The 24,577-nt window shown below is 44.0% G+C and overlaps 1 protein-coding gene and 1 long non-coding RNA gene across 6 annotated transcripts in view; one reads left to right on the forward strand and one right to left on the reverse strand.

Moving 5' to 3' along the window:
• The window catches only part of B4GALNT1 (beta-1,4-N-acetyl-galactosaminyltransferase 1), a 48,155-nt gene extending 24,345 nt beyond the window's left edge, over positions 1-23,810 (reverse strand). The window contains exons 1-3 of one of the 5 annotated variants that reach the window (XM_083729444.1): positions 23,524-23,787; positions 17,642-17,719; positions 6,780-6,899 (exon numbers count right to left, since the gene is read on the reverse strand). Coding sequence is in view for 3 of the 5 variants with exons in the window: in XM_083729440.1 (XP_083585566.1) it covers positions 17,642-17,694 (53 nt within the window). In the remaining 2 variants the exon portion in view is untranslated. Of the gene's footprint in view, positions 1-6,779; positions 6,900-17,641; positions 17,720-23,187; positions 23,325-23,523 lie in introns of all 5 variants that reach the window. The other 4 variants (XM_083729440.1, XM_083729441.1, XM_083729442.1 and 1 more) reach the window with 4 other exon arrangements.
• LOC310840251 lies at positions 17,685-18,184 on the forward strand. Its single transcript, XR_014561873.1, has 3 exons — positions 17,685-17,812; positions 17,873-18,005; positions 18,073-18,184. It is a non-coding gene; the product is annotated as an uncharacterized lncRNA (long non-coding RNA).
• Positions 23,811-24,577: the final 767 nt, after the last annotated feature.

A 24,577-nucleotide genomic window follows, 5' to 3' on the forward strand; every position in this document is an offset into this window, starting at 1 on the left:
TGCAGGATTGTCTCCTCCCTGGACTCCAAAGAGGACTCTCTATGCCACCCACTGCCCTGTGGGGAGGAAAGTCAGGCGTCAACTCTTTGCTTTGTGGTTCTTGGTGTATCCATTTAGAGAGAAACTGTTCCCCGAGTCCCACTTTTCAAAATAAAGTTTAGATGTTTGTACTTCTTTATTTATTGTTTTAATATTTCAGGGTCTTTTTTTTTTTAACTGGAGATGCCCGGTGAGTTGTGTCCTTTCTCAAAGCTTTTCCTCCACCCATTACAGAGCTGTTGCCAGTGAGAGTGTCAGTCCTATGGGCAAGAGCCACCTGCACTCACAGGGGCTGGGCAGGTCAGAAGCCTAGCAAGCTGCAAGGTGAAGGAGGAAGCGCCCCAGTTTCACTTGAAGTGCAGAAAAGGCAAATCCACACAGTGCCAAAACCAGGTTATGCCACGGAAGCGAAACAAGTTTGTATGCGTTCTTTCTGTTTTCTTAGTGTGGGAGCTACTTTACTTTTCTCCTACATCTGAGATCTTCTAGAATGATGTGGTAAATTTTGAAGTGCATGGGCTCATTGGGTCAATTCTCATCCACCATCTTGGTGTATCCATTTAAACAGAAACTTCCCTCAGGCCCACTTTTAAAATGAAGTTTAGATGTTTGCACTTCTTCTTCTATTATTACTTCAGGGTCTCTGGAACTCTATATCTCAGTAACCCCCAGAAAGCTTTAAAAATGTCTGAGAGGCATGGTCTAATAGGCTGCAGCTTGAGATTGACACTAAAGGCCCAACTCCACTTTCCCCCAAGGCCATACCTCTTTGCCCTGTTTTCAATTTGTTCTCTCACTCCTATCTTCATACATAATCTTATCTTTACACCACCTTACCACAGTTCAAACTGTTATGGACATGGGGGGGAGGTCTACCCAACCAACATATCAGAAGCGTTGGCCTCCTGAGCTTGAGTGTTACGCTGTAGGGATTTGACAAAGCCACAGCTCCAAAACAGAAGAGTTGGTTCCGCTGCACAACATTGCATACACACCCCTGCTAATTTCAATACATTTCCCTCCATTAGGCAACCTCTACTGGGTTCCCAGTGCCGTAATAAGGCAAGGAAACTGTCACGGCTAAAATGGCCACTGTTTCTTTAATGCGAATAAAGCTGGGTCAGTATGACTCAGCGGCCTGCAGCAGGTTGTATATATAAAGTGAGAAATGTTAGTTTGTGGTGTTTGGGTTGGTTGGTTGGTGTTGATGTGTATTCTTATTCAGTCGTGTTTTGCACAAAGACTTTTAAGAATAAAACTCTGCAAGGATATTCTCGTGGACTCTTTTTGTGCTGACAAGGGTCCGAGGACCAGGCTGAGGAGACAAAGGGAGGTCAGAACCTTTTCCTCCTTTTTTGCTTTTTACAAACACTGACAGAAACCCCACTTTCTGAAACATTCACAAAAAAGTAGCCAAATAGATGGTTTTATTTAGTTCCAAGGGTGGAGTTGACCCGACCCATGGCATGAATGGAACAAGGACACCATAATCCTTCAGATGTGCTACCGCGTATACCAATCACCGCTCTAAAGTATCGAAGCTGGTATTACCAGTCCTGACAGAAACCAGAGCAGAATGTGCCCTTTGTTCTGGGCTTCTCCCATGTTTTGCTTGGGAGTTGGAACAAATGATCCAGCTTTCTTCTAGCCACTGTTTTGCTTCCAATTTGCCTGGCAGAGATCTCTTGCTTGAACCTGATCGATTCCGAACCTGCAAGGCTAGACCCTAGTGAAGTTTAAGTGAAGCTTTTAAGTACCATCCCCCAAAATTCTGTCCTTATCAATTTGGCATACATTTGCATTCTGTAAATGTGAGCCATTTTCTTGTCAAAAAAGTTGAATATAAATCTATTAAATAATCACTGCCTTGCCGTGGCGAAGGGGCTTGAAGAACTCAGAGAAGCTATGAACTATGCCGAGCAGGGCACCCAAGATGAACAGGTCATAGTGGAGAGTTTTGACCAAACGTGATCCACCTGGAGGAGGAACCGGCAAGCCACTCCAGTATCCCTGCCAAGAAAACTCCATGGACAAAGACAACAGGCATATAAAAGTTATGACGCTGGAAGATGAGCCCCTCAGGTCGGAAGGCGTCCAACATGCTACTGGGGAAGAGCGGAGGGCAAGTACAAGTAGATCCAGAGCTGATGAAGCGGCTGGGCCAAAGCCGAAAGGACGCTCAGTTGCAGATATGCCTGGAAGCGAAAGGAAAGTCCAATGCTGTAAAGAGGACAGAGGTGCCTGGCGTTCTCTGGTCCATGGGGTCACGAAGAGTCGGACATGACTAAACGACTAAACAACAACAACAAGACTTATAAGTCTAAAATGGAACCAAACCAGTCATACTTGAACCAGAACCAAACCAAAAAATTGAATGAGCTAGCTCCCTGGCCATGCTTAGACAGAGAGACTGCAGCATCTGGGCTTTTGAGTTGCATGAAGTTGGTGCAGGGGTTAGCCTGTTGGGAAGACCCAGACAGAATTCTCCACTCATCCATGGAGCATATTGGGTTACCTTGGGCCAGTCACGCTCTCTGCTTAACTCACATCAAAGGGTTATCGTCATGATAAAATAGGGGAGGGGAAGAAGAACCATATATGCTACCCTGAGCTCATTGTTAGGTAGGGCCAAATGCAAATAAATAATAATAATAATAATAATAATAATAATAATAATAATAATATCAACTCACTTTCAGATCATTGCACAAAAGGATGCTATGAAATTACTGTACAGAAAAGACAAATATTTACATTAACCAGCTTGGTTTTAAAGCCCAGGGGATAGATGCATGACTATTATTTGCATTTACAGTTTTCAAAAGGAACTTTTTAAGGCCACAAACGGGGAATTAGCAAAACCATATTAAATATGTTAAATGCTATTTAGAAGGTAACTCAGACACTTAATAACCATTCAGCTCCCATAAACATGTTCAATAACTCCAGACAAATGTGCTTTCTAGCCCTGACTAGCTATAGCTCTCCAAGATGGAGGAGGTATTTCCTAATCCTGCTGCCTGAGGTCCCTTTAACTGAAGATGCCATTTATCCTTGTGGATCAGTGGCACGGCATGGGTCACCAGCACCCAGGACAAATATAGCGCCTCCTAACACGTGGACTGTTACCACTCCCTAAATCCCTTCCTCCAGTCCAGTATTGAACCCCATCATCCCATCATCTCTGACCACTGGCCAAACTGCCTGAGGCTGATGCAGTTGGGATTCCAAAGCAAGGCTACCCAATCTTTTTTAAAACCTGCAGATGCCAGGGATTGAACTAGAAATCCCTGGGTAGCCCACATGGTGCCCTACAGATGCTGTTTGACCCCCTGCTCCCGTCAGCCCCAGCGAGCATGGCCCATAGCCAGTGATGGTGGGGGTTGTAGCCAACAACATCAGGAGGGAACCAAGTTGGCCCAGCTCTGATCTGCATGAAAGAAAGCAATCTACCACTGAGATCTGGTCCCTCCCACATTTTGTCTCCTTCAGCCCTACCTTTTTCTGAAACAGAATGTTCTGCACCCTCTCATCCAAGTGAGTTGTGTGCTTTCTCGAAACATTCCTTGCACCAGTTGCACAGTCGTTACTAGAAGCAGCGTGAGTCATATACTGTGGGGATGAGCTACAGTAATTAGTAATGATTTGGCAAGTCATCAGTTGAGCAAGATGCATGGTGAGGATACAGGCATTCATGTTTTTTCCTGCACCACGGGAAGTTGAAACCGTATCAAACAACGGAAATGAAACAAGTTTGCGCCACACCCTTGAAGAAAGTCAAAAAATGCAGGCAGCTGTATCAACCGATATACGTACATTTATACATGCATACACACACCCCACTAAAGAACAGCAATCTGTGGCATAAAACCCATTTGATTAGAATCAGCTGACAGTAATAAATTATGGGATAAATTCAACTTGTAGAAAACATTGACCTTTAACAAAAGGTATCAAGCCAGCTGAAATGCAATCTTTGGCTCTTTATTAGAAATACAAAACTGCAACACAAGCAGTCACTAACATGGTGCCATTGTGCTCACTAATATCTCCTATGGTGTCCACGAAAGGTCTCAGTAGCTATTTCCTAAAATCCACATACGAGAAACTCTTTACTCATCCTGCTCAGTTTCTATTTGCACTGACTCAGGAATGGGTGCCTACCCTCCCATCTGTTCTGAACAGAGGAGAGCTGCAAGGAGTGAATGTGGCAGTGGCTGATGTAGGTGCCATTTCACCCCACTGACGGACCATCTTGTGGCCCTGTCTCTTTTTCATATGGCAAGCATTTTGTAAAGGACACCCCTGTTGCTTCCTCAAGATACCATATGTGCCCAGTTGCCCATAGAGCTTAGTGGCGACTGCGGTAGCGTATTGTACAAAATTACATATGTAATGACTACAATTCTAGGCAATCATACTTATTTAGTGGCAGAAGAAAGAAAGTAGCAGCTAAGACAGAGAAGGAAAAAAATAAGCCGTCACACACACACACCCCTTGTGTCCTCCTATGTTGTTGAACTCTAGCTCCCATCAGCCCCCTGCCTTCATGGTCAGCTGTCAGGGATAATGGGAACTGCAGCCTAATGCACAGCAATCATGTGTGAAAATAAGGCACAAGGTTGTGCAATATCTTAATATTTTGAATTACAATGGTTTTTAAACTCCATAGTTCTATCAATTTACTTGTGCATTGCAACCTTCTTCTCGTCTTTTATGGTCATAAAAGCTGTCTCCCAAACATTATCATACCCTTGCATTACTGTACTACTAAAGTTGGGGGATTTCCAACTGACAGCAATTGCTCATATGATTGCTGTCAAGAAGGAAGCTATGGGCCAGATTGAACTAACCCAGTACACTAACCGAAGCCGACACAAGGGCTCCTGTGAGCACACCAGGGCAGGGCAGCTTCTTCCACTCTCCTTCTCCCGATCTGCTCTGGAAAACCTCCAGAACAGCGCACGAGGGGAGGAAAGGAGAGGTCATTCTGTCAGGCAAGCAGAAATGCTTGCACTAATGGAATGATAACAACCGCGCAACACTGAATTCTTCTGGATATGTTCCAAATCTCTTTCAGCAACAATTCCTTATGAGTCCAAGAAGGGCCCTCTTTCGTAAATGATTTGGCACATTTCTAAATAAGTAGAAGAAATGCAAACTTGAAAAAGGAAGTGTTACCATTTCTGCTGCTAGAGTAAGGTAGGAACACAATCAAAGACAAAAGCCTCTGCTTGATTATTAGCCTCACTCGATTCCATAAGCAAGGACCGCCAGTCAGGGCTTGTCCACACTTCTGTTTGTACCTGTCTCTCCCTCCGGGGAAAACTTCACCACTTAATCAGAGCAAATGTCAATCAACTGAAGCAAACGTCAAGTTTTCTGTGGATTGAGGTTTGCTCTGATTTTTCTAGGCACGGGACAAGCGAAGTGTGGGTGCACCCTCATTTACCCTCTTTTTCCTTAGACATCACATGGACATCACTTCTGCTCTTAAAAAAAGTCCCCGTCTCCTACACCCGGCCCTGGGCGAAGAGGCATTAATTCCCATCCTTGGGGGAGAAAGCACTGTGCCAACTGTCCCCAAAATACTGCCAACAATGCCTCACATTTAGGAAATTAACATGGAGGAAGACCAGTACAAGCACAACAGAAATGGCAGTGATCCCTTTAACAGAGTTCTCAGAGTGCCTGTGGGCCTCCTACTGCTGACACATAAAATCAAGACAAGACCATTCATTATGTGCTACTGTAGAGTCAGAAAAGTTTCAGCAAAGGGCAAACCACATGACTGCGAAGCTAGAGCTGGGGCCGCCATAAGCTGAATGTTAGAAGACTGAGGTCAAAAGGAAATACTTCGTCACACAGCAGGTAGTTAAAACTAGGGAATTCACTTGTATAGTATACAGAAATGGCCACTAACTTGGGTTGCTTAAAAAAGATGACAAATTAGACTAATTCATAAACCTGTCCATGACTACTTGCCATGAGAATGCATATTATCTACCAGTATTGGAGAGCCCAGGACCTCCCATTGCCTTAAAATAATCTTACCCAAGGGTGTTTTCCCTTCTTGGGAGTGGGGCACCTTTCGCACATTACTATTCTGTCCTGGAAGCAGCATTGTCCTGCTTTCTCATCAGATTTTGCCTAAACTTCTAGTGCATCTGAAAGCTCATACTTTTTCCTTTTCTTGAAAATCCTGTTAAGTGCATGAAATATTCCTTCTTAACTAACATCCACAGCACTGAATCAAAGACAGTTCTAGCACACAAAGTATAATGTGTTATTACATAATTTGAATGTAGAACCTACAGCAGCCAAGAAATATATCTGCACTACAGAAAACAGCCTTTGACAGGGAGAAAACAAGGATTCTACAAAGATTCCTGCCATAGTGACCTGGTTTCACACATCATAGTGAGTCTAACCATGGCTTAGCACGCTCTCCAGAAAGGAGACTGTGGCTATTGTACTTTGCTCCTCCTTGGTCATTCTGCAATTGAGCCATCCCAAGCCATGGTTTGGCTTAGTATGTCATCTGAACCAGACCTAGTGAGAGAAAGATACTGGGGCACTTCAGCTGGTCCACAGATTTGCGTGGCTGAATCACAGTGTAAGCTAGACTGGCCTTCTTTAGTAAGGCGAAGTCTTCTACCTCCCTGTTTTATTTCAAGCAAGTGATGCTGGAGGTGAACTGTGAATGGGAAGGTCACACAATTTTTCCTGGAAAACCTTACCTCAGTTCCAGGTATGTGGGTGCAAACTGTGGTTACTGAAAAGGGGAAGAAAAGAACACTCTGTGCATGATCACAGGCACCGTTTTTTCTGACATGATTCACACCTTCCAAGATCAAGACCTGTAATTAAGAAAGAAATTCTAGGCAAAATCTAGCCCAAATTGATCAGAAAGTTATCAAAAGGTTGTATTCTATGCCTGAACTCCCATCATTCATCCTATCAGTGATCTCTGCTCACAAAGTCAGTTATCTCTTCAAATGCAGAGATGCTCGTCGTTATTTTACCACATCCTGCCCCAGCTTTGTGCAAAGCAGCTCTAGCCCTTTGAAGCCAATAACCCTGCCCAACTCTGCCAGAAAGTCACACACCAGCAACATACAACCCTCCTGCCTTGGAAAACTACAATCAAGAAGTGGGATGTAAATGTTTGAAATAAAGTAAATAAACAGAGGGGACATGAAAAAAATACACATGCTGCTCCTTAGGTAGGTCCATTTTAAACTTGGGAAATTGTGGCAACAGACCAAGGATGAGAACTCAAACTCCCATCAGCCCCAGGCAGCATGGACAAAGGTCAGAGTCAGAGATGATGGAAGTTGTAGTCCAACAACATCCAGAGAGTCTCAGGTTCTCCATCTCTGCAACAGAAGGTGCTGGTGCTAGTTCAAACATCTCTGGTTTGTTCTAGGGTAGCATCCTGATTCACCAAACACATCTCCCCTAAACTTTTTACAGGTAACCAGGCTGGGTCTGGTTAACAAATAAATAAACAGGCACATGCACACAGCAACGTAGCAAGCCCTGACACTGACCCATGGAACCCAGGATGTGCTCAAGGAAGAGAGAAAGGCACTCTGCACATGCTCAAAGGCCATTGAATCTCCAATTGTTTCTTGAGTTTCCTGGGCACAACTTGGAACCATGTTCCAGGTCTAAGAGCCAATTCATGCATGTGGCTTAAGTTGCCACCATAGTCTTAAAAAAAACGATCTTAACTTCCTTTCTTCTTTCAAAATCTACATTAGAAAATACCTTTCTCAAGCAATGTTAAAGATGTTTGAAAGAAAACAGTGTGCAAGCTTTTGCCTTCTCCAGGACTACTACAGTATTCAGTAGACAGAAAGGGGGAAGCGAAATGACTGGTGTTGAAATCATGCATGGAGTCTGAATTTAGTCAGAAAGACCGTAGAAGGAGGTTGCAATATTAGGAGGCTCTATAAGGTGCTTTGCAGGGCTTCTGGGAAAAAGAAGCATACAATGGTTGACACTCCAATTTTTAGAAATATAAGATCCAGCTGTTAATCACAAGTGTATCATTTTTTACTTTTGCAAAATACACAGGTTTCCTCTCACCAGTCTTGGGTTTTTTTATCATCTAGATAATACCTGTATAGGAGAACTCAGAAGCTCGCATGCTACTTGTAGTATCTTGGTTGGCCTAATAAGGGTATTGCCCTAATGTGGATTTTGGATTTTCTTCTTGTGGGTCAACACAACTACATTTGCAAGAATGGTGTTGGAGGAGCAGAGAAGAATTTGCCATGCAATGAGCATTCTGTCCAAACTTCAGCTTCACATTTGCATTGCAAAGCATTACAAAGAGTCTTGTGTTGAAAAGCAGGGTGGGAGGGACCCGCAAAAAGACAATTTGCTATGGAGAATGCTACATTGATGCTACATTTCTACATTTAGAACAGGAGCCTGTTTGTTCAATCCATCTTTTCCTTCAAATATTTTTCTTTCTCTTCCTTTCTTCCTTCCGCAAAGAAAACCACCAACTCTGTTGGGCAACTACTGTACAAGTCTTTCTCTATCCCGGGGAATATTATTTTGGCAATCAGGGATACTGAGGTTCCAGACCACTTTCCCCCACAAAAACAGAGTACCAGCCATCAGGAATGTTATCCAGGATGCTGGACCACATACAGCTACCAAGTTTTGCCACTTGGTCCTCAAACACCATTATTTCAAAAAGACAGGTAAATGGGCAACACAGTATGCAAACATATCCATGGCTATTTTAGAACAACACTTACTTCTGCTTCTGCCCACAAACACCTCCCCCAAGTTATATTGATGACATCTTCATCATCTGGACCCATGGGCAGGAGACTGTACAGTACTGTACAGTTGTACCTTGACTCATGAACACCTTGGGAGTCAAACGTTCCGGCTCCCAAATGATCAAAAACCGGCAATCAATTTTTCCGGGTTTTGGACGTTCTTTTGGAAGCCGAACATCCAACGAGGCTTCTGATTGGCTACAGGAGCTTCCTCAGCCAATCAAAAGCTGTGCTTTGGAAATCTAACGTTTCGGAAGTCAAATGGACTTCCGGAATGGCTTCTGTTCGACTTCCGAGGTACGACTGTACACTAGGACTAGTGAAAAAATATTCACCTCACCATCAACCCAAACATAGACATGTCCACATGCAGGTTCGTTTTATGGATGATACTGCAAAACTGCATAGTAGACAAATAGGCACCAGCCTATAATAGAAACCAGCTGACTGCAAAACATGTTTGCACACTTCTTGCTTCCATGCAAAGCATAACACAAGATCTTCCATCTATATCCAAGTCCTGGATTCAGCCACATTTGTTCCAGCTTGTTGGATGGGGATGTGCACTTGAAGGATTTATATTAGACATTTGCTACAATGAGACACCACTCAGACAACACCATTACAGGATGTTAACAGGGTATGGACTTTCTTCTTGACTAACCCAATCTCGTTAGTTGCTCAGAATCCTGCTGAGACAATTTGGTTTTTCTGCCTCAGTGGAAGGATTGCAAACAGCAGTCCTGAATCAGCATATTGGTCCTTGTCCAAAATACTGACCTTGTTCCAGAACCCTGGGATCTTCCTATTGTTTGGGTCATCACCCACCCTTGGTGAAGGCGATGACTACAGTTCAGGACAGTATGAACAAACATCATGTTTGAACGTGCAGGGAGTAGGGCCTCATGACAGCCTGCCAGAAAAAAATGACCACATCATCAGGAGTTCACTCACCAGCTTATTTACCAAAGGGATACATGCCATCAACGACTGCCTTCAGTACAGGACAAACATTGAAACGCAGACAAACCGGTCACAAATCTGATGCAATAAATTTCGATATTCAGAAACCAGTGGGATAACATTTCAGCTTTATGAGACAGTATACTGCTTTCTTGGGAAGTGCCTTTCTGCAACAAAGGCATTGCATTCCCCAGCCACTCTGGGCAGGTCCCAACAGAATATTAAAAACATGCTAAATCATCAAACATTAAAAACTTCCAAAACAGGGTGAAATAGCTGAATTAGAAAGTTATCAAGACATTTGGCTCTATCAGTTGGGTTTGAATCACAATAACTGTTTCCTGTCCCACTAAAGGTAGGGATAAGAATAGCAAAACCGGGGCAATTATCACCAAACTACCGCTGAATGGTAGCTTTGCCTATCATAAATTTTATACAGAATTATCAGAGACAGTACTTTTTGCATCTCATGGTCATTTGGTCCCATTTTCATGCACACCCCAGTATGTCCACGTGAGTCCGAGTGTGGGAGCAGGATGGAGGGAGAAATGTTTATGCTAGGATGAGTCTGCTAGTTTGTTCCAGGTGCCGTATGGCTGTTATAATCATTGTAATGGACTAACACAGCCAACTCCACTGGAAGATGTGGGATCCAATGTTTGTAGCAACATTAGATCCGGCTGTGATTACATCAGAGCTTTCACTGCGCATGATTCTACCCCTATCTGGTGTCCCAAGTATATGGCTATGCACGTCTGTCCTCACTTCTGAGTGACAAGCTGTTTCATAGGTACATGCCCCACTAAAAGTTCTGTTTCCTTTGGAAGTAGGTCACAAAAGGTTTGTGGCACCTTGCTGCCTAGAAAAAAACATCAGGCACCTTAAAGACCAATGAATACATCATAGCATAAACTTTCACAGACAATAGTGAACTTCAACAGATGCATGAAATGTTATCCTGAGTGATAGACTTTTGTAATGCTTTTTCTAACGCCCTCACTCTGTTAATAGACTGCACTGTACAACTGATGAAAGCTCAAGATAACAAACTCATTCCTAATTTGAATTTAACAGCCTTTGTACTGCAACATTAATTAGTGGTTAAAGCTGCAAGTTGCCTTGTTTTCAGATCTGGTCTACTTGTCTCACCAAGAAATTGCCTGAAAATCCTAGCCAGTGGCCATGCAATTGCAAAATTACAGAAGTCATTCCAGACAGAAATCACTGCAGTGATCTTCTGCTCTCAGAATAAGCCAACCAGAAATTGACAGGGTGCAAATCAGATTCGTAGCAATGAAGAGCACATCATCACCAGCAATATTGTGAAATGGACAGCTAGTCAGAAGCCCATTAGTGTCACATCTGATTTAATAGCAAACACAGCTAGAAAGAAGATGTGCGTATTTAAAGGAGCTAGGGAACGTCTAAAGTATTAAATAATTGTTGTTATGCACTCACAGAATCCCAGTTTGGGATCTAAACCAGACATGAAACAAAGCCAATCTCAATCACTTCCCTGCTATTAGGATATTATGGTCTCCAAACAGCCTCATTTAGCCTCTAGCTGAGCTCCAATCATTGACCCAGGCCTGCTCAACATCTGACCCACAGAGCAGAACACGGTCTCCAGGCAGATATTTTTGCCCACCAGATGCTTCTCTCTCCCTCCCCCAAAAGGTTTAAGGCGTTTCAGTCAGTGGCAAAATCAGGTTAACCACATGCCACCAAAATATGATTATACAAGAAACCCTCAAAGCAGTTGACAAAAAGATAAAAGAAAAAATACAATACATTATTGACACCATGATTTTAGGATAAATACGACCCCCCCTTGTGCCCCTCCCCAAAGCTACATGCCACTGGAGGGGGGAGGGGGCTGGATCAGGACACTTTAACCCTTTCACCTGCCATCATTTCCCCACTCTGAATTGCCCTCCCCATGTAGCTCCTATTTGCCCTGCAGGAAGGAAATGGTTTGACCCCAAGTCCCTAACAGGTCACCATACATGTCTGGTGAATAGTGTTCACTTTGGTCAGCTGCTGCAAATTCCTACTGTAACCCTATTGGCAGAAATGACCGGCAGAATCCGAGACCAGGGAGAAGAGTCGGTGGAAGAAGATTGGAAGAAATTTAAAGATTATTTACAGAAATATTGCAAAATTAATGAATGTTAGAATGATGTTGGATAGAAACTAAGTGGTTTCCAGCTGTAATGCCCTAAGAGAATATGGAAAATAAAGTTTAGAATTAGGTTAAAATTTATTGATAAGGATTTGCTGAACTAACAATTTGAATTGGAATACAAAAAAGGGAGGTATGAGGAGGTCTGGGAAATAAGTTAATGGAAATAAGTAATGGAAATTTTGTGTGCTTTTAATTATATTTCATTTTTGTATTTTTGTTATTTTTTTCTTTTTTCTCTTTGATTTCTTTTTGTACTACTATTGAAAACTTTAATAAATATTCTTTAAAAAAAGAATATTTAATAAATATTCTTTAAAAAAATTCCTACTGTAACCCTGCTTACTTTTTGTTTTCCCTCTCTTTTCCAAAAATTCCAATCAAAACTCAAACATCATAGTTTGGGGTCTTCTCTCAGCCTCCCCATCCCCATACCACTTCCTAGAACAAGAATGTAAGTGAGTTATCAGGGGTCTTGTAAACGGAACAGTCAATCAAACAGCCAGGGCAGAGTGCAGCAGTTATATTTACATGGGCTTGGCAGGGTGATTGTGGAACAACTCCTAAATAAACTCCTAAACTTCATCCTTTTTACTGCACATTCATGGTGATCTGTGCTTGTGAGGCCATCGTCACACGTGATCCCACTTTCAAAGCTATTTGCACCTGCAAATGACAATTTGGGGCAGCAGCAGCACCAGATTTAAGGTGGTCCAGGCACAGGGTGCCAAGCCAAGGGGGGCACAAAACTGAGAAGATCCATTTGGGGGCATAAAATTTTGGGCTCGCACAGGGTGCCGTATTATGAAAAATTACCATAGCCCACCCCTGGGGGCAGGTGTATTACTTCACATGCTCAATAAGGGCATATCCTGTTGCTTTTTCTAACACAAATGTTCCTTGTTTATTCTTGTTCTGTTTTGGTTGCACTACAGCTCCTCCAGCCAGCAGTAATGTGGTAGCATTGGGGAAGCATCACAGAACAAGCCAAGCAGTGTAAATCGAGAACTAGAACATGCTGCAGAACACACACCATTGAACGGGGGGGGGGGGAGCTGTAGAACTGCCACCTCACCCACCAGAGATCCTATCTATAGCCTTAAGTTCTGAGGCAATGGGAGAAGATTCTGTCGCACTCCCCATTCTGTTCCTTCACTAGCCCCTCTGCCTTCCCTCTTCCCCTCCACCTGTTGCAAGAAGATGTCCTTGAGGAAGTTGAGCAAGGGGACCAGTGGAGAAGCAGCAGCTACATCATTTATTGCTTCCTCATAACTATTATACCTACAGCCAGGAAAAGGAAATCACACTAGCGATTGCCTGAGCAGATAATGATATTGTGACATACCTGTAAAAGAAAATTAAATTGACTCTAGGATCTTGAGAACAAGGAAACTGTCAACTCATGGAGAGGAGTGGGGCTGTGGCAAAGTTCTTCCTGGAAAGTGATGCAACTCATAAACTACATGCTTGAATAAACTTCCTCCAGGTGAAATCACTCTAGCCTCAGCCCTTCCATCAGAAATCTCCGGGTGAAGCCAAACATTTGAGTCATGTTAGTTAACCCATCCTAGGGATGGAGAATTGGGAACCTCAGAGGTTCAATCTGGCTCCCAGGTGCTTCCCATGCCAAGGCTATATTTTCTTACCCTCTCCTCCAATGCCAAGACCACCTTCCCTAATAACACTCCCTGGATGATTTCTAAGAGCCTGCATCTCCGACTGAGCTGGGTAGGGAGAAGGCTCTAAAGGCCAACTCTGCTGCCATTTACTATGGGAAGTAAGGCATAAACAAACCCTTTGCCTCTGTGTCCTGGGCTCACATGGGAGTCTGGGGGCTCATCCACATTGCCATTTGCTCTGCTGCATTCCCTCCCCCCCCCCCCCCGGGGAAACCTGATCTTCAGCCTTGAATCGGAACAAACAGCAACAACAGCTTGATTGTACAAAACCTCTCAGCAGTTTACAAAAAAAAGGTAAAACATACAATTATGAATAAAAAAGTAACAATAATAATTTAAGGCCAATGCATACAGAAAGCCTTCAACTGTCTCCACAATAATTCATCACAAATCTGCAAGAGTAGAATATGGTGATTTGAGGTTCTTTCAGGATTTAATACGATATCTATCAAGATTCGTTATCTGTGTGGGGTGTGCATGCATGTGTAGATGTACATACTTTGCTCTCAGGAAGCAGAAAGAGAACAGATTGCTACAGATTGTAGAGGTTACTTTGCACACAAAAATAGTAATAATGGGAAAATTACTGCGTATACTGAGAAACTACAATTAAGTGATGCTTAATTTAGCAATAAAGTCAAAATATGGCTCAACTTTGGTCACCCCCCCCCCCACTGTTCTCAGAATGGCCAAGGCATCAGACTCTACTCCTTTGAACATCTCACACACTATGACACTTTTTGACATTGCAATACAGCAGTGACATCTTGGCAAACTGATTATTGCTTTGTCCTTTCTGAGACGGATTTCATTAAGTTCTACTATATTAGAAGTCAAAACACAGAACCTTTTGAATATAAAAATTGCTAACCTTGAGCGCCAGTACTCGTCAAATAACCAAATTGTTGTTACATTTTTGGTTAATAAAACATTTAAAATACCTGGGATCAAAATCTGCACTGGTTCAGTCACAAAAAGGATGCACAGCAATGCTGGAAGCTGTGGTCCAGAAACACCTGGAAGCCGTCACATTAGACACCCCTGATCTGGAAGAATCCACTGCAACATTGAACACTATTCAGAAACGTCAGCTGGTGCAGAATTTGGTAACCAGGTTGCTCATTGGAGCAAGGAGGTTTGAGCATATTATACCAATCCTGGTTGAACTGCACTAGCTGCCAATTAGTTTCTGGGCCCAGTTCAAATTCTTAACTGTCTCAGGACTGCAATTGCTCAAGGTCTGCCTCACCCCATATGAACCTACTGCACCTGGATGCTATGGTCATCCCCTGAGGCCCTTCAAGGGCCTCCTCCATGAGAAATCTGGAGGATCAGTGGCGTAGTATGGGTTGCCAGCCCCCGGGGCACGGCCCCTTCCAGCAATCCAGTATTGAACCCCATCATTGTTACTAATGAACTTACAAAGTGGGGAAAAAACTGCATGCCTAGTTCATTTCATCTCCATTTAAAGGAAGAAATTGTATTTGTTAAAATTGTGTGTTGCTCTCTTCCTGCTCAAAGCAGCACCTATGGGATGCCCAGGCTTTCTCCCACTGGGGTAGCAGCAAGCTCAGACCTGCTTAGTTCCACAGAAACAATTACATTAGGACTTGCAGTCCATTTGCTGGCCGTGCCTGAATTATTAGCAGGCACTGCTTAATTCTCAAGGCAGCTTTTTTAAAAAAATGTATTTTTTATTAAAGATGTCTTGTTTACAAAGTATGTACAATGTCTCTTTTTTCAAGGAACATTTTCTACAGGTTGGTGTGGTGTTTGCATCCTAGGTGGGTCATAAGGAAAGGGTTAAATGAGTGTGATATGATTGGCCAGTGAGAACCCGAGGGGAGGCAGGGGAGGCGGTGGAGTTAGAGAGAGAGTTGGTGTTGTTTGAAAGTCAGTTGAGAGTTGGGAGTTGGAGAAGGAAGAGGGAGGTTGAGTCTGTGGGTTGGTCGAGTTGTGTGGTGAGAGAGTGAGAGGAGCTGTCAGGTGGAGTCAGATAGATAGTTGGGATAATTAGTTTGAAGTTGTTAGTTGTTCATGCCTATAAAAATAAACTTGATTATTTGTTAATGTTAACAACTGTCTGGACTCGTGTGTACCCAAGAGAAACGGGTTGGTGGCAGCCAAGAGGCAATGACAGTGGTGGCACAGGGATCAACAGACCATCAAACGTCCGGGGACCCAGTGTGATCACCACAGTCGGTTTCATTTGTTGAGACATTAGTGTTACACTAGGGGGGGAAGGGGAAAAGAGGTGGAGGGGGCCATGGTGGGTGAGGGTGGAGTATCAGCCTGTTCTTTTTTTAAAAAGTCTCATTTCACTTCTCTTCCATGTTTGTTTCAGCAGGTACCAGTCATCTGCACCCATTCTTTCATATAATCACTAATAACCCCCTCCTCCTCCCTACGTGCACTAAGAACCACACATACACACCCTCTGACTCTATCCATATGCTTGCACACATAGTTCAAACTGTACATGGTTCAAAATGTAAGCTCCACCAAGTTCAAATACAATTGTGTCGAAGCCTGAAATCTTATACAGTACAAATTCAAGTCAGTGACAGCACACAAAGGGATCCACAACAACCCCTTCAAGCAATTAAAAGTGGCAATTTAAATCCCATAGGCTTCCAAGGGATAGCACTCAAAATGTTGGTTCTTCTGACCTGCTGGATTTCTGCCTGTCATACATCGGTTAAAGGTACATAAACTCTGCCGGGGGGGGGGGGGGAAGGTGCCAGTCTTTATGCTCAAGGTTACCTTGCATATACATGATGGCACACATACACGCCCACAGCACCCTCAGACTCACAAGCCTTGCAGGGCTTTAAAAGCCCAACTGATCTGGGAGAATCCACTGCAGCATTGCTGAAGCTAAGCGGGTGCAGTTGAGTTCAGATCAGTCCCCTGGGTGGAAGATCACAGGAGCCCAGTTCAAAAGTTACACAATACCAACCTAAGTTCCCTTGGGTAGAAAGAGCAGAGATACTAACAATAACATCTGCAAGGAGCTGCTATCCCATGCCCCAACTTGTCATGCATGTCCCAGGCTGCACCACCTGGTGTTCTCAGGCACAGTGATGCACACTGAAAGACACACACCTTACAGACTTTCACCAGAGGGCAGACATGCGTGGTATTAAGGGTGTGGCTACTTGGCTTGGCTCCACACATGAATTTGTCTTACGAATAGGGCAGGGGAGCCCAGCTTGGGTATGAGCAAGGTATTCTCATCTGTTTCTCTGTTTTACTGGATTTATGAGCCCCAGTATCATTACGGGACTGGTCCGGATTCTTGTCTTGCCTCTGGGTGCCTTTTTAGGTTCAAAGCTAAGTTAAAATCTCAACTATTACTGTTTCAAGTTCAGTCACCTTCCACCCTTCCACTTGATAAACGGGATCCTGACAGAACAGATAAGCTCCAACTTTGTTAATTATTGCTTATCTCACAGTTCACATTCTTCTGCTCTCCAGCTTCCAGGTTAAAAGAACAGTTAATAAAATGCTTGGTTTAAAACAAGTTAAAATCAATTAAAACTCAGTTGAAATCTGTGGAGCTCTGGAGCTGGCTGCCCTTTCAGGGACTGAGCAAGGTATTAATGTTTGCGGAAGAGCAACAGCTATGGGGCCGTGCATCTGTTTTGCATGCAAAGGCCTTAGGTTCCATCCCTGTTATCTCCAGGCAGGGCTGGAATTCCACGTTCCCCTCTCTGAAACCCTGGAGCCCTTCGGTTAGTCAGTCTCAACCGTCCTAAACCTGAGATATTTAAGGCAGCTTCCTGTTTAATGAACAAAAATATTTTCTAGTCTGTTGTTGACATCAGAAAGGTGAAAGTTATTTATAAATGATGGAAGTTTGAGGTTGCGTGTAGGACTTTGAGATATAGCGGTTAAGATTGTCTGAAGAAAGAAGAAAGAAAATTCAGAGTCCTTGTCTCACACAGAAAGTGGTGAACCCTCCCAGCTCTGACCTGGGAGCTTTCGTTTCTTCTTCCAGTTTCTCACTCAGGATCCCTCCATCCATCCACCACCTTCATGTGTGTGTAATCCTGGAACCCAGTAATGGCCCAGAGCAGAGGACACCAAAGGAAAGCAAAAGAAAAGAGAAGAAATAAGATAAAAAGGAGGGACATATATATGTTGTGTTTCATGATGGGCGTAAAGCCGAATAAACATTTTGATTTGAGGGACATATATATGAGAAAAGAATCAAAGGGAAAATAAAAATAAAACAGGACTTTCGAATTTTTGTTTGTCAGTTGCCAAAAAAAACCTATTCTAAACATTCACTCTGTTAAGCAATACTTCCCCAATCTTCAGACCCATACGTCTCAAGTGCATTCCTTTTCAAACAAAAAGTCCAAAAAGGGGTTCTCTAGTTGTTGTTACTCACAAATATCAGCAATGAATTTTCTGTAATCAAACCTATATGTCAGGGACAGTCCCAGAATGACAAAAGCCATCTCAGTTTCTCATTTAATCCCAGAATGTCCCTATTTCCCCTGCGAGTGCCGAGCTCAAAAAAAGAGGAATATCCGGCACTTGTCCTGAGCAGCCGAGGAGGCAAGGGAGCTCCTGTGGCCTCTCCATGGCCGCTGCTGCTGCCCCACTTCTTTGGGCAGCTCATAGCAGCTGCTAGAGAACAGATGAGAAGAGGCTGCCACTGCCAAGGCCCAGCCCTGTGTGAAGTGCTGGCTCTGAGGGGCAGGCAGAGGGCAAGGGCCTCCCTGGGAGGGAAGGAAGGAAGGAAGGAAGGAAGGGGGAGCAGAACGGAGCGCAAGGAGTCTTGATTTTAAAAAAACCAACAACTTTGTGCATCTACGTCTAATCTTGCCCCTTTGCCCAGCTTGGACAAAGGTCAGAGTCAGAGATGATGGAAGTTGTAGTCCAACAACATCCAGAGAGTCTCAGGTTCTCCATCTCTGCAACAGAAGGTGCTGGTGCTAGTTCAAACATCTCTGGTTTGTTCTAGGGTAGCATCCTGATTCACCAAACACATCTCCCCTAAACTTTTTACAGGTAACCAGGCTGGGTCTGGTTAACAAATAAATAAACAGGCACATGCACACAGCAACGTAACAAGCCCTGACACTGACCCATGGAACCCAGGATGTGCTCAAGGAAGAGAGAAAGGCACTCTGCACATGGGTCTGGTTAACAGATAAATGAACAGGCACATGCACACAGTGGTGGAGCCCAGACTCCTCCTCTCCTCACCCCTTCCAGAAATGCAAGAGGCCCTGACACTGACCCATGGAACCCAGGATGTGCTCAAGGAAGAGAGAAAGGCACTCTGCACATGCTCAAAGGCCATTGAATCTCCAACTGTTTCTTGAGTTTCCTGGGCACAACTTGGAACCATGTTCCAGGTCTAAGAGCCAATTCATACATGTGGCTTAAGTTGCCACCATAGTCTTAAAAAAATGATCTTAAGTTCCTTTCTTCATTCAAAATCTACATTAGAAAATACCTTTATCAAGCAATGTTAAAGATGTTTGAAAGAAAACAGTGTGCAAGCTTTTGCCTTCTCCAGAACTATTATTCAGTATACAGAAAGGGGGAAGCGAAATGACTGGTGTTGAAATCATGCATGGAGTCTGCATTTAGCAAGCCTTCAGAAAGAACAGGAAGAAAGAGGGAACAGAATGGATCTTGATTTAAAAAACAAAACTTAGTGCATCTACATCTAATCTTGCCCTTTCTAAAAATAAATAAATTTCTGGGTGAGCATTTCTTTTTGTAAATCTACCAAGTAATAAAATAAAAATAAAATAAAGGGGTTTTCTCAGGATGGGGGAGGGCATGTGTGCTATGTAACTATTAGGGAGGTGGTGGTTCCCGCCCATCTTCTGATGGGAAATGCTCTGCAAGGGGGGGTTACAAAAATGGGGGGGGGTTCAAGGAGGGTCAGTTGAGAGGAGAAATGTCCCTATTTTCATCTGAGGAATGTTGGAGGGTATGCATACATTTAAGCACTCTTACCACTTAGTCATGGAGAATCCTGGAAACTGTCATTTGTTAAGGGTGCTGAGAAGTGTAGCTCTGAGAAATCAGCAACTTTAAACTACAGTTCCCAGGATTCATGACTGTTAAGATTGCTTAACATGTTTGGTGTGGGTGCGATTTCTGTTTGCTTCATCCACACTATACATTAACACACATTTAAAACACATGACTTTCCCTAAAGAATCCTGAAACCTTAACAAGCCACAGTTCCCAAGATTTCGGAGGGGGAGCCATGTGTCCTTGGAAGGTGGTGGACTCTCCTTCCTTGGAGGTTTTCAAGAAGAGGTTGGGTGGCCATCTGTCATGGATGCTTTAGCTGAGATTCCTGCATTGCAAGGGGTTGGACTAGATGGCCCTTGGGGTCCCTTCCAACTCAATCATTCTGTGATTCTATGACTGTACAGGTCAGCAATGCAGCTGAAGAATGGAGGTCAACCACCAACTCCAAATAAATGGCAGCAACATCCTCCAAAGTTCAGGATCCACTAAAATTAAAAAGAACACATACAAATGAAAGTAACCTATTACCAAGTTTGGGGTCCCAGCTGATTAAAATATCAGAGGTGGGAGGAAGAGAATAAAACACTGAGATCCAGGTAGGAGAATAACAAGAACAGATAACTGCAGTATAGAAATGGGAAGAGCATGCCTCATAGCTGCAAAAATAACCAAGGGTTCACTATTGCAAAGTACAAAAGAGCTATTTGGCTATATGAAAAGAATAATGAGAGGAAATGCGGAGTTCGAACTTCCCTTCCTTTTGCAGAAATAGGCTCTGGAACTGGGTAAATTAAGGAAGCTTGTTCAAAGAGTCCTTCCAACCTCCCACCCATGCTCATCAAGAAGTATAGGCAGCTAGGGACTGGGCTGTGTGACAGCCCCTCCACCAACCTGAGGAGTTGCTGAGGATTGTCCTATCAGCCAGCCCTTGGGTCTTCATCTGCTGTTGCTGAATGCCACGTAGGCTCTGAGCAAGACCTCCCTCAACCAGGATGTGATTATGGATGAGAAAGCTGATTTGATTTGTTTCACTGAGAATCAAACAGCCAGGACAGAGTGCGGCAGTTATATTTACATGGGCTTAGCAGGGTGGTTGTGGAACAACTCCTAAATAAGCACCACCTCGTCTTTTTTCCTGTACATAGAAACCTAACAAACAAACGTTTATTTGCAACCTCAAACTCGTTTTGTAGGTCTCTTCTCTGTAGGCAGCCTGGCTCCTCCCCGGCTTTAACTGGGAGTAAATCCCACTGAACTCAATAGACTTCCAAATCGACTTGCTTGGGATTGGGCAAAAGGGGAGGGGGGAGAGAGAGGAACCTTAGCTAACTTTGCAAGGCCTTGCAGAGGCAGCTGCATGCACCTTTGCCTTTTGTGGAGGATGGCAGCATGAGAATGGGCCTTTTCTGCAGTGGCTCCCCATGTGTGAAATGTTCTCCCCAGGGAGGCTCGCCTGGCACCTTAATTGCATATCTTTAGGCACCAGGCAAAGACGTTTCTCTTCAACCAGGCATTCAGCTGATTAACATTCTATGGCTTTTAAAATGTGTTTGTGGGATGGGAGTTATTGATTGGTTTCTGTTTCTGTTAGATAAAGGAATATTTATAATAATATAAAAGTGTATAAGGATGTATCATCCTGATATTAATCATCCCAAAATTAAACAATGAACAGTTACAAATGGAAAGGCCTGGGAGGGTGGAAAAACCAGGGCAGACCAGGTATCCCCCCTATCTTTCAAGTTGTTTTCATATTTGTTTCCATAAAATTGGGGAATACAGAAACTTTGAGGTGGGATATAGTTACCCCAATTTACTCTGGACTTCCAATCGCTATGAACAGTTCCAAAAATGTGTTTGGTTGTCCATTACAAGCCATTTTATAATACGTTAATTTGATTATTATGAAAGTTCTGATTATTCCACACTACTATTATTGTTGGCAGGGCAACTCACATCTTGTGGTTTCATTAATGATTTGTAATATAATTACAAATAAGTTTGACTCAATCTGCTATTCTGTTCACATAAACTTCCTTCCAAAGTTCACAATCTGACCTGTTAGAAGGAAGGATCAAGAACAAAGTTCTCTTCTCTGATTAGGATAATATGGTGGCCTAAAGTAACAAGATAAGGCAGGGCAGCTAACAGGCCTTGAGGGACAGCAGTGGGTTAAGGAATCTCTGTGCCAAGATCACTCACTCTCTGTCTATGCTTAGGAGGCCTCATCCAGTGTCTGGCTGTTTCTTATATGGAGCTAACCCCCCCCCCCCCCCCGTAGGCAGGCTCCAAAGGATGGGAGTCGGGGAGGGGGATGTAAATTCTGACAATCCAGAAGAGACTAGGTGATTACAAGATGGAATGGTTGCCATGTGCAGAGCAAAATTAGCAGGGTCTGTGGTACTCAGCCATGAAGTTTACCAACACCACATATACAAGATTAGAATTAACACACAGGCATGGAATTAACTCCAATCCCAATTCCATGTTAGACAGAAACATACTTCACTGTAAGCATGAACTGAAAAGATGTGCACATGTATACACAGCCACCTTTTTTATTTACAACGATCGTATATTTATTTACAGTGATCCTATATTTGCCAACTCAGAAGCAAATCCCACCAAGTTCAATAGCACTAAGGCTGCAATGCTAACCTCACTTGCCTGAAGTACTACTGAATTCAATAGGTCTTACTTCTGAGGAGACCCAGCTAGAACTGCAGCCTGAGTGTGCAAAGAAACACGATATGGAGCTGCAATCTGACAAGCACACAGCTGAACAAAGGTCTCACTAGACACCGTGATTTCTGAGTACAAAGACGCAGGCTTGGGTTACAAGTCAGTCTAACTTATGTGACAGTTGGTTATTGGGTTTTTTTAAAAATAAAGAAATCGCACACACCCAGAAATGCAGTAGGAATAAGAATCCAAACCCAGTTTCCTAATCTAAGTCATGCCCATACAGCACATGTGCTCTGAAACAGGCAACTGGCCTTGGACCGTAAGCCTTATGTAAACCTTGTTGACAGCAGCTGTACAATTCCTCTAGCCATCCCTGGGTCTGGTTTCTGGCAGATCAGAGATATACCTGTGCCATTCAGACAAAAGGCAGCTCCCATCTCACCTTCGCTTTCTAGGCAGGTCGGCCCACTATTGAAGCACATTCAGTCCCGGACTGGAAGGGAAGAGAATCGCTTTCCGAACATGACTGCATCTTGGGGCCTGTTCCCAGGGCTACCTGACGCCCTTTGGCTGGTAATTCAATTAACAAGCTCTCTTTGGAATAAATCCCAGGCATAAATGAGACGGTAAATTCTATCATGGGAGGTGGGGGAGAGCCAGAAAGCTAAAAGAAATGCCACCTGCACTTAGGACTCGCCCCCTCCCCATATTACCTAACATGACCAAATAAATAAACCCCGGTGATATTATAAGGAATTAACCCATCACTCCTCTATCAAGCAGCATTCAGGTGACAAGGGGAGGCCAAAGCTCTTGTCTCCTGTACCTATAAAACGCCATTGGGAACGAAATAATTGGCTCCACACCATCCGCATCTGTCCTCCATCGGGACCGGATCCAGGCCTGCTGCTGCCACGGGTCAGGCCCAATTGGGACAGACTCGTCTACCCCCGCACCAAAAGACTGCAATGATGAGAGAGAGAGAGAGATAAAATCTCTTTTTAAAAACCTGTCCAGCCAATCAATGCAGCCGATCCGCTGGGCTCCGGCCCCCACCCCCGCCAGCCCCACCTAGCTATAAAGAACAAAAGCCCAGGCTGGTCCGGGCATCGGAGCGCTGAGACGCCGGCTAGCTCTCCGCGGACGCGGGCAGAGACAGTACCTTGGTCCCGAGGAGGAGGAGGAGGATGCGAAATAAATCGGAGGAGATGCACGCTCAGCGCTGCAGCATCTGCCTCGCCCCCATCTCCCGTGCCATTTTCACATCGCTGCTGCGCTTTCTTCTCTCCGACCTCAGGGCAATCTTCCGGCTTCCAGATTTCACATGCGGCAGGTTTTCGTTTTGCTTTAAAGGAATAACAGGTACCCTGCTAGCAGAAAAGCACTAGCCCCTCCGCCCAAGGAAGAGAGCAGGCGGGCAGCAGCTCCGCCCCGCCCCTAGCGGCCGAGCCGGGAATCGGAGCAGGAGGAGTCTGCGCGGCAACAACCGTGACCCGGAGTTCACACGTGGCGCGTGTTGTGGGTGGGTGCAGAAACAGTTCCCACTCACCCAATGGCATGCATGCATCCACATATGGGCATGTCTCGGGCGCTCTAGCGGGGAGGTTTAACGACTAAGAACAAAAGATAAAGGCTTCCCCAGGCCTCAAGAGTTAACATTTAAAATTTCAGCGTTAATAGAAGCATAGAATTGTAGAGTTTGACTTCATCCCCAAATCGCCTCCCAAGACTGATATATGCCAACCAATAAGATCAATAACAGAACCATGGAATTATAGGGACAAGAGGCATCTAGTCCAGGCCCCTGCAATGTAAGTCTCTTTGGCCCAGTGCTGGATTTAGGTACTCTATAAGCTTAGCAAGCTATAGCTTAGGGCCCCCAAAAATTAAAAGAAAAATTTTAGGGTGCCCCCAAAAATTCAAAGAAAAAAAACCTGGATGTACATTTCCAAAATATAACATAAAAAACAAATAAAATAAAACCTACATACAGCAACGGTGTTTTGTGTTGTGTAGGCTCCTATGATGTAAGTACTGTGGTACCTCAGGTTACAAACACCTCAGGTTACAAACGCTTCAGGTTACAGACTCCGCTAACCCAGAAGTAGTACCTCGGGTTAAGAACTTTACCTCAGGATGAGAACAGAAATTGCGCACTGGTAGTGCAGCGGCAGTGGGAGGCCCCATTAGCTAAAGTGGTACAGTACTTCAGGTTA

This window comes from Podarcis gaigeae (assembly GCF_964106915.1).
Source record: "Podarcis gaigeae genome assembly, chromosome: 2".
Classification (NCBI taxonomy): domain Eukaryota; kingdom Metazoa; phylum Chordata; class Lepidosauria; order Squamata; family Lacertidae; genus Podarcis; species Podarcis gaigeae.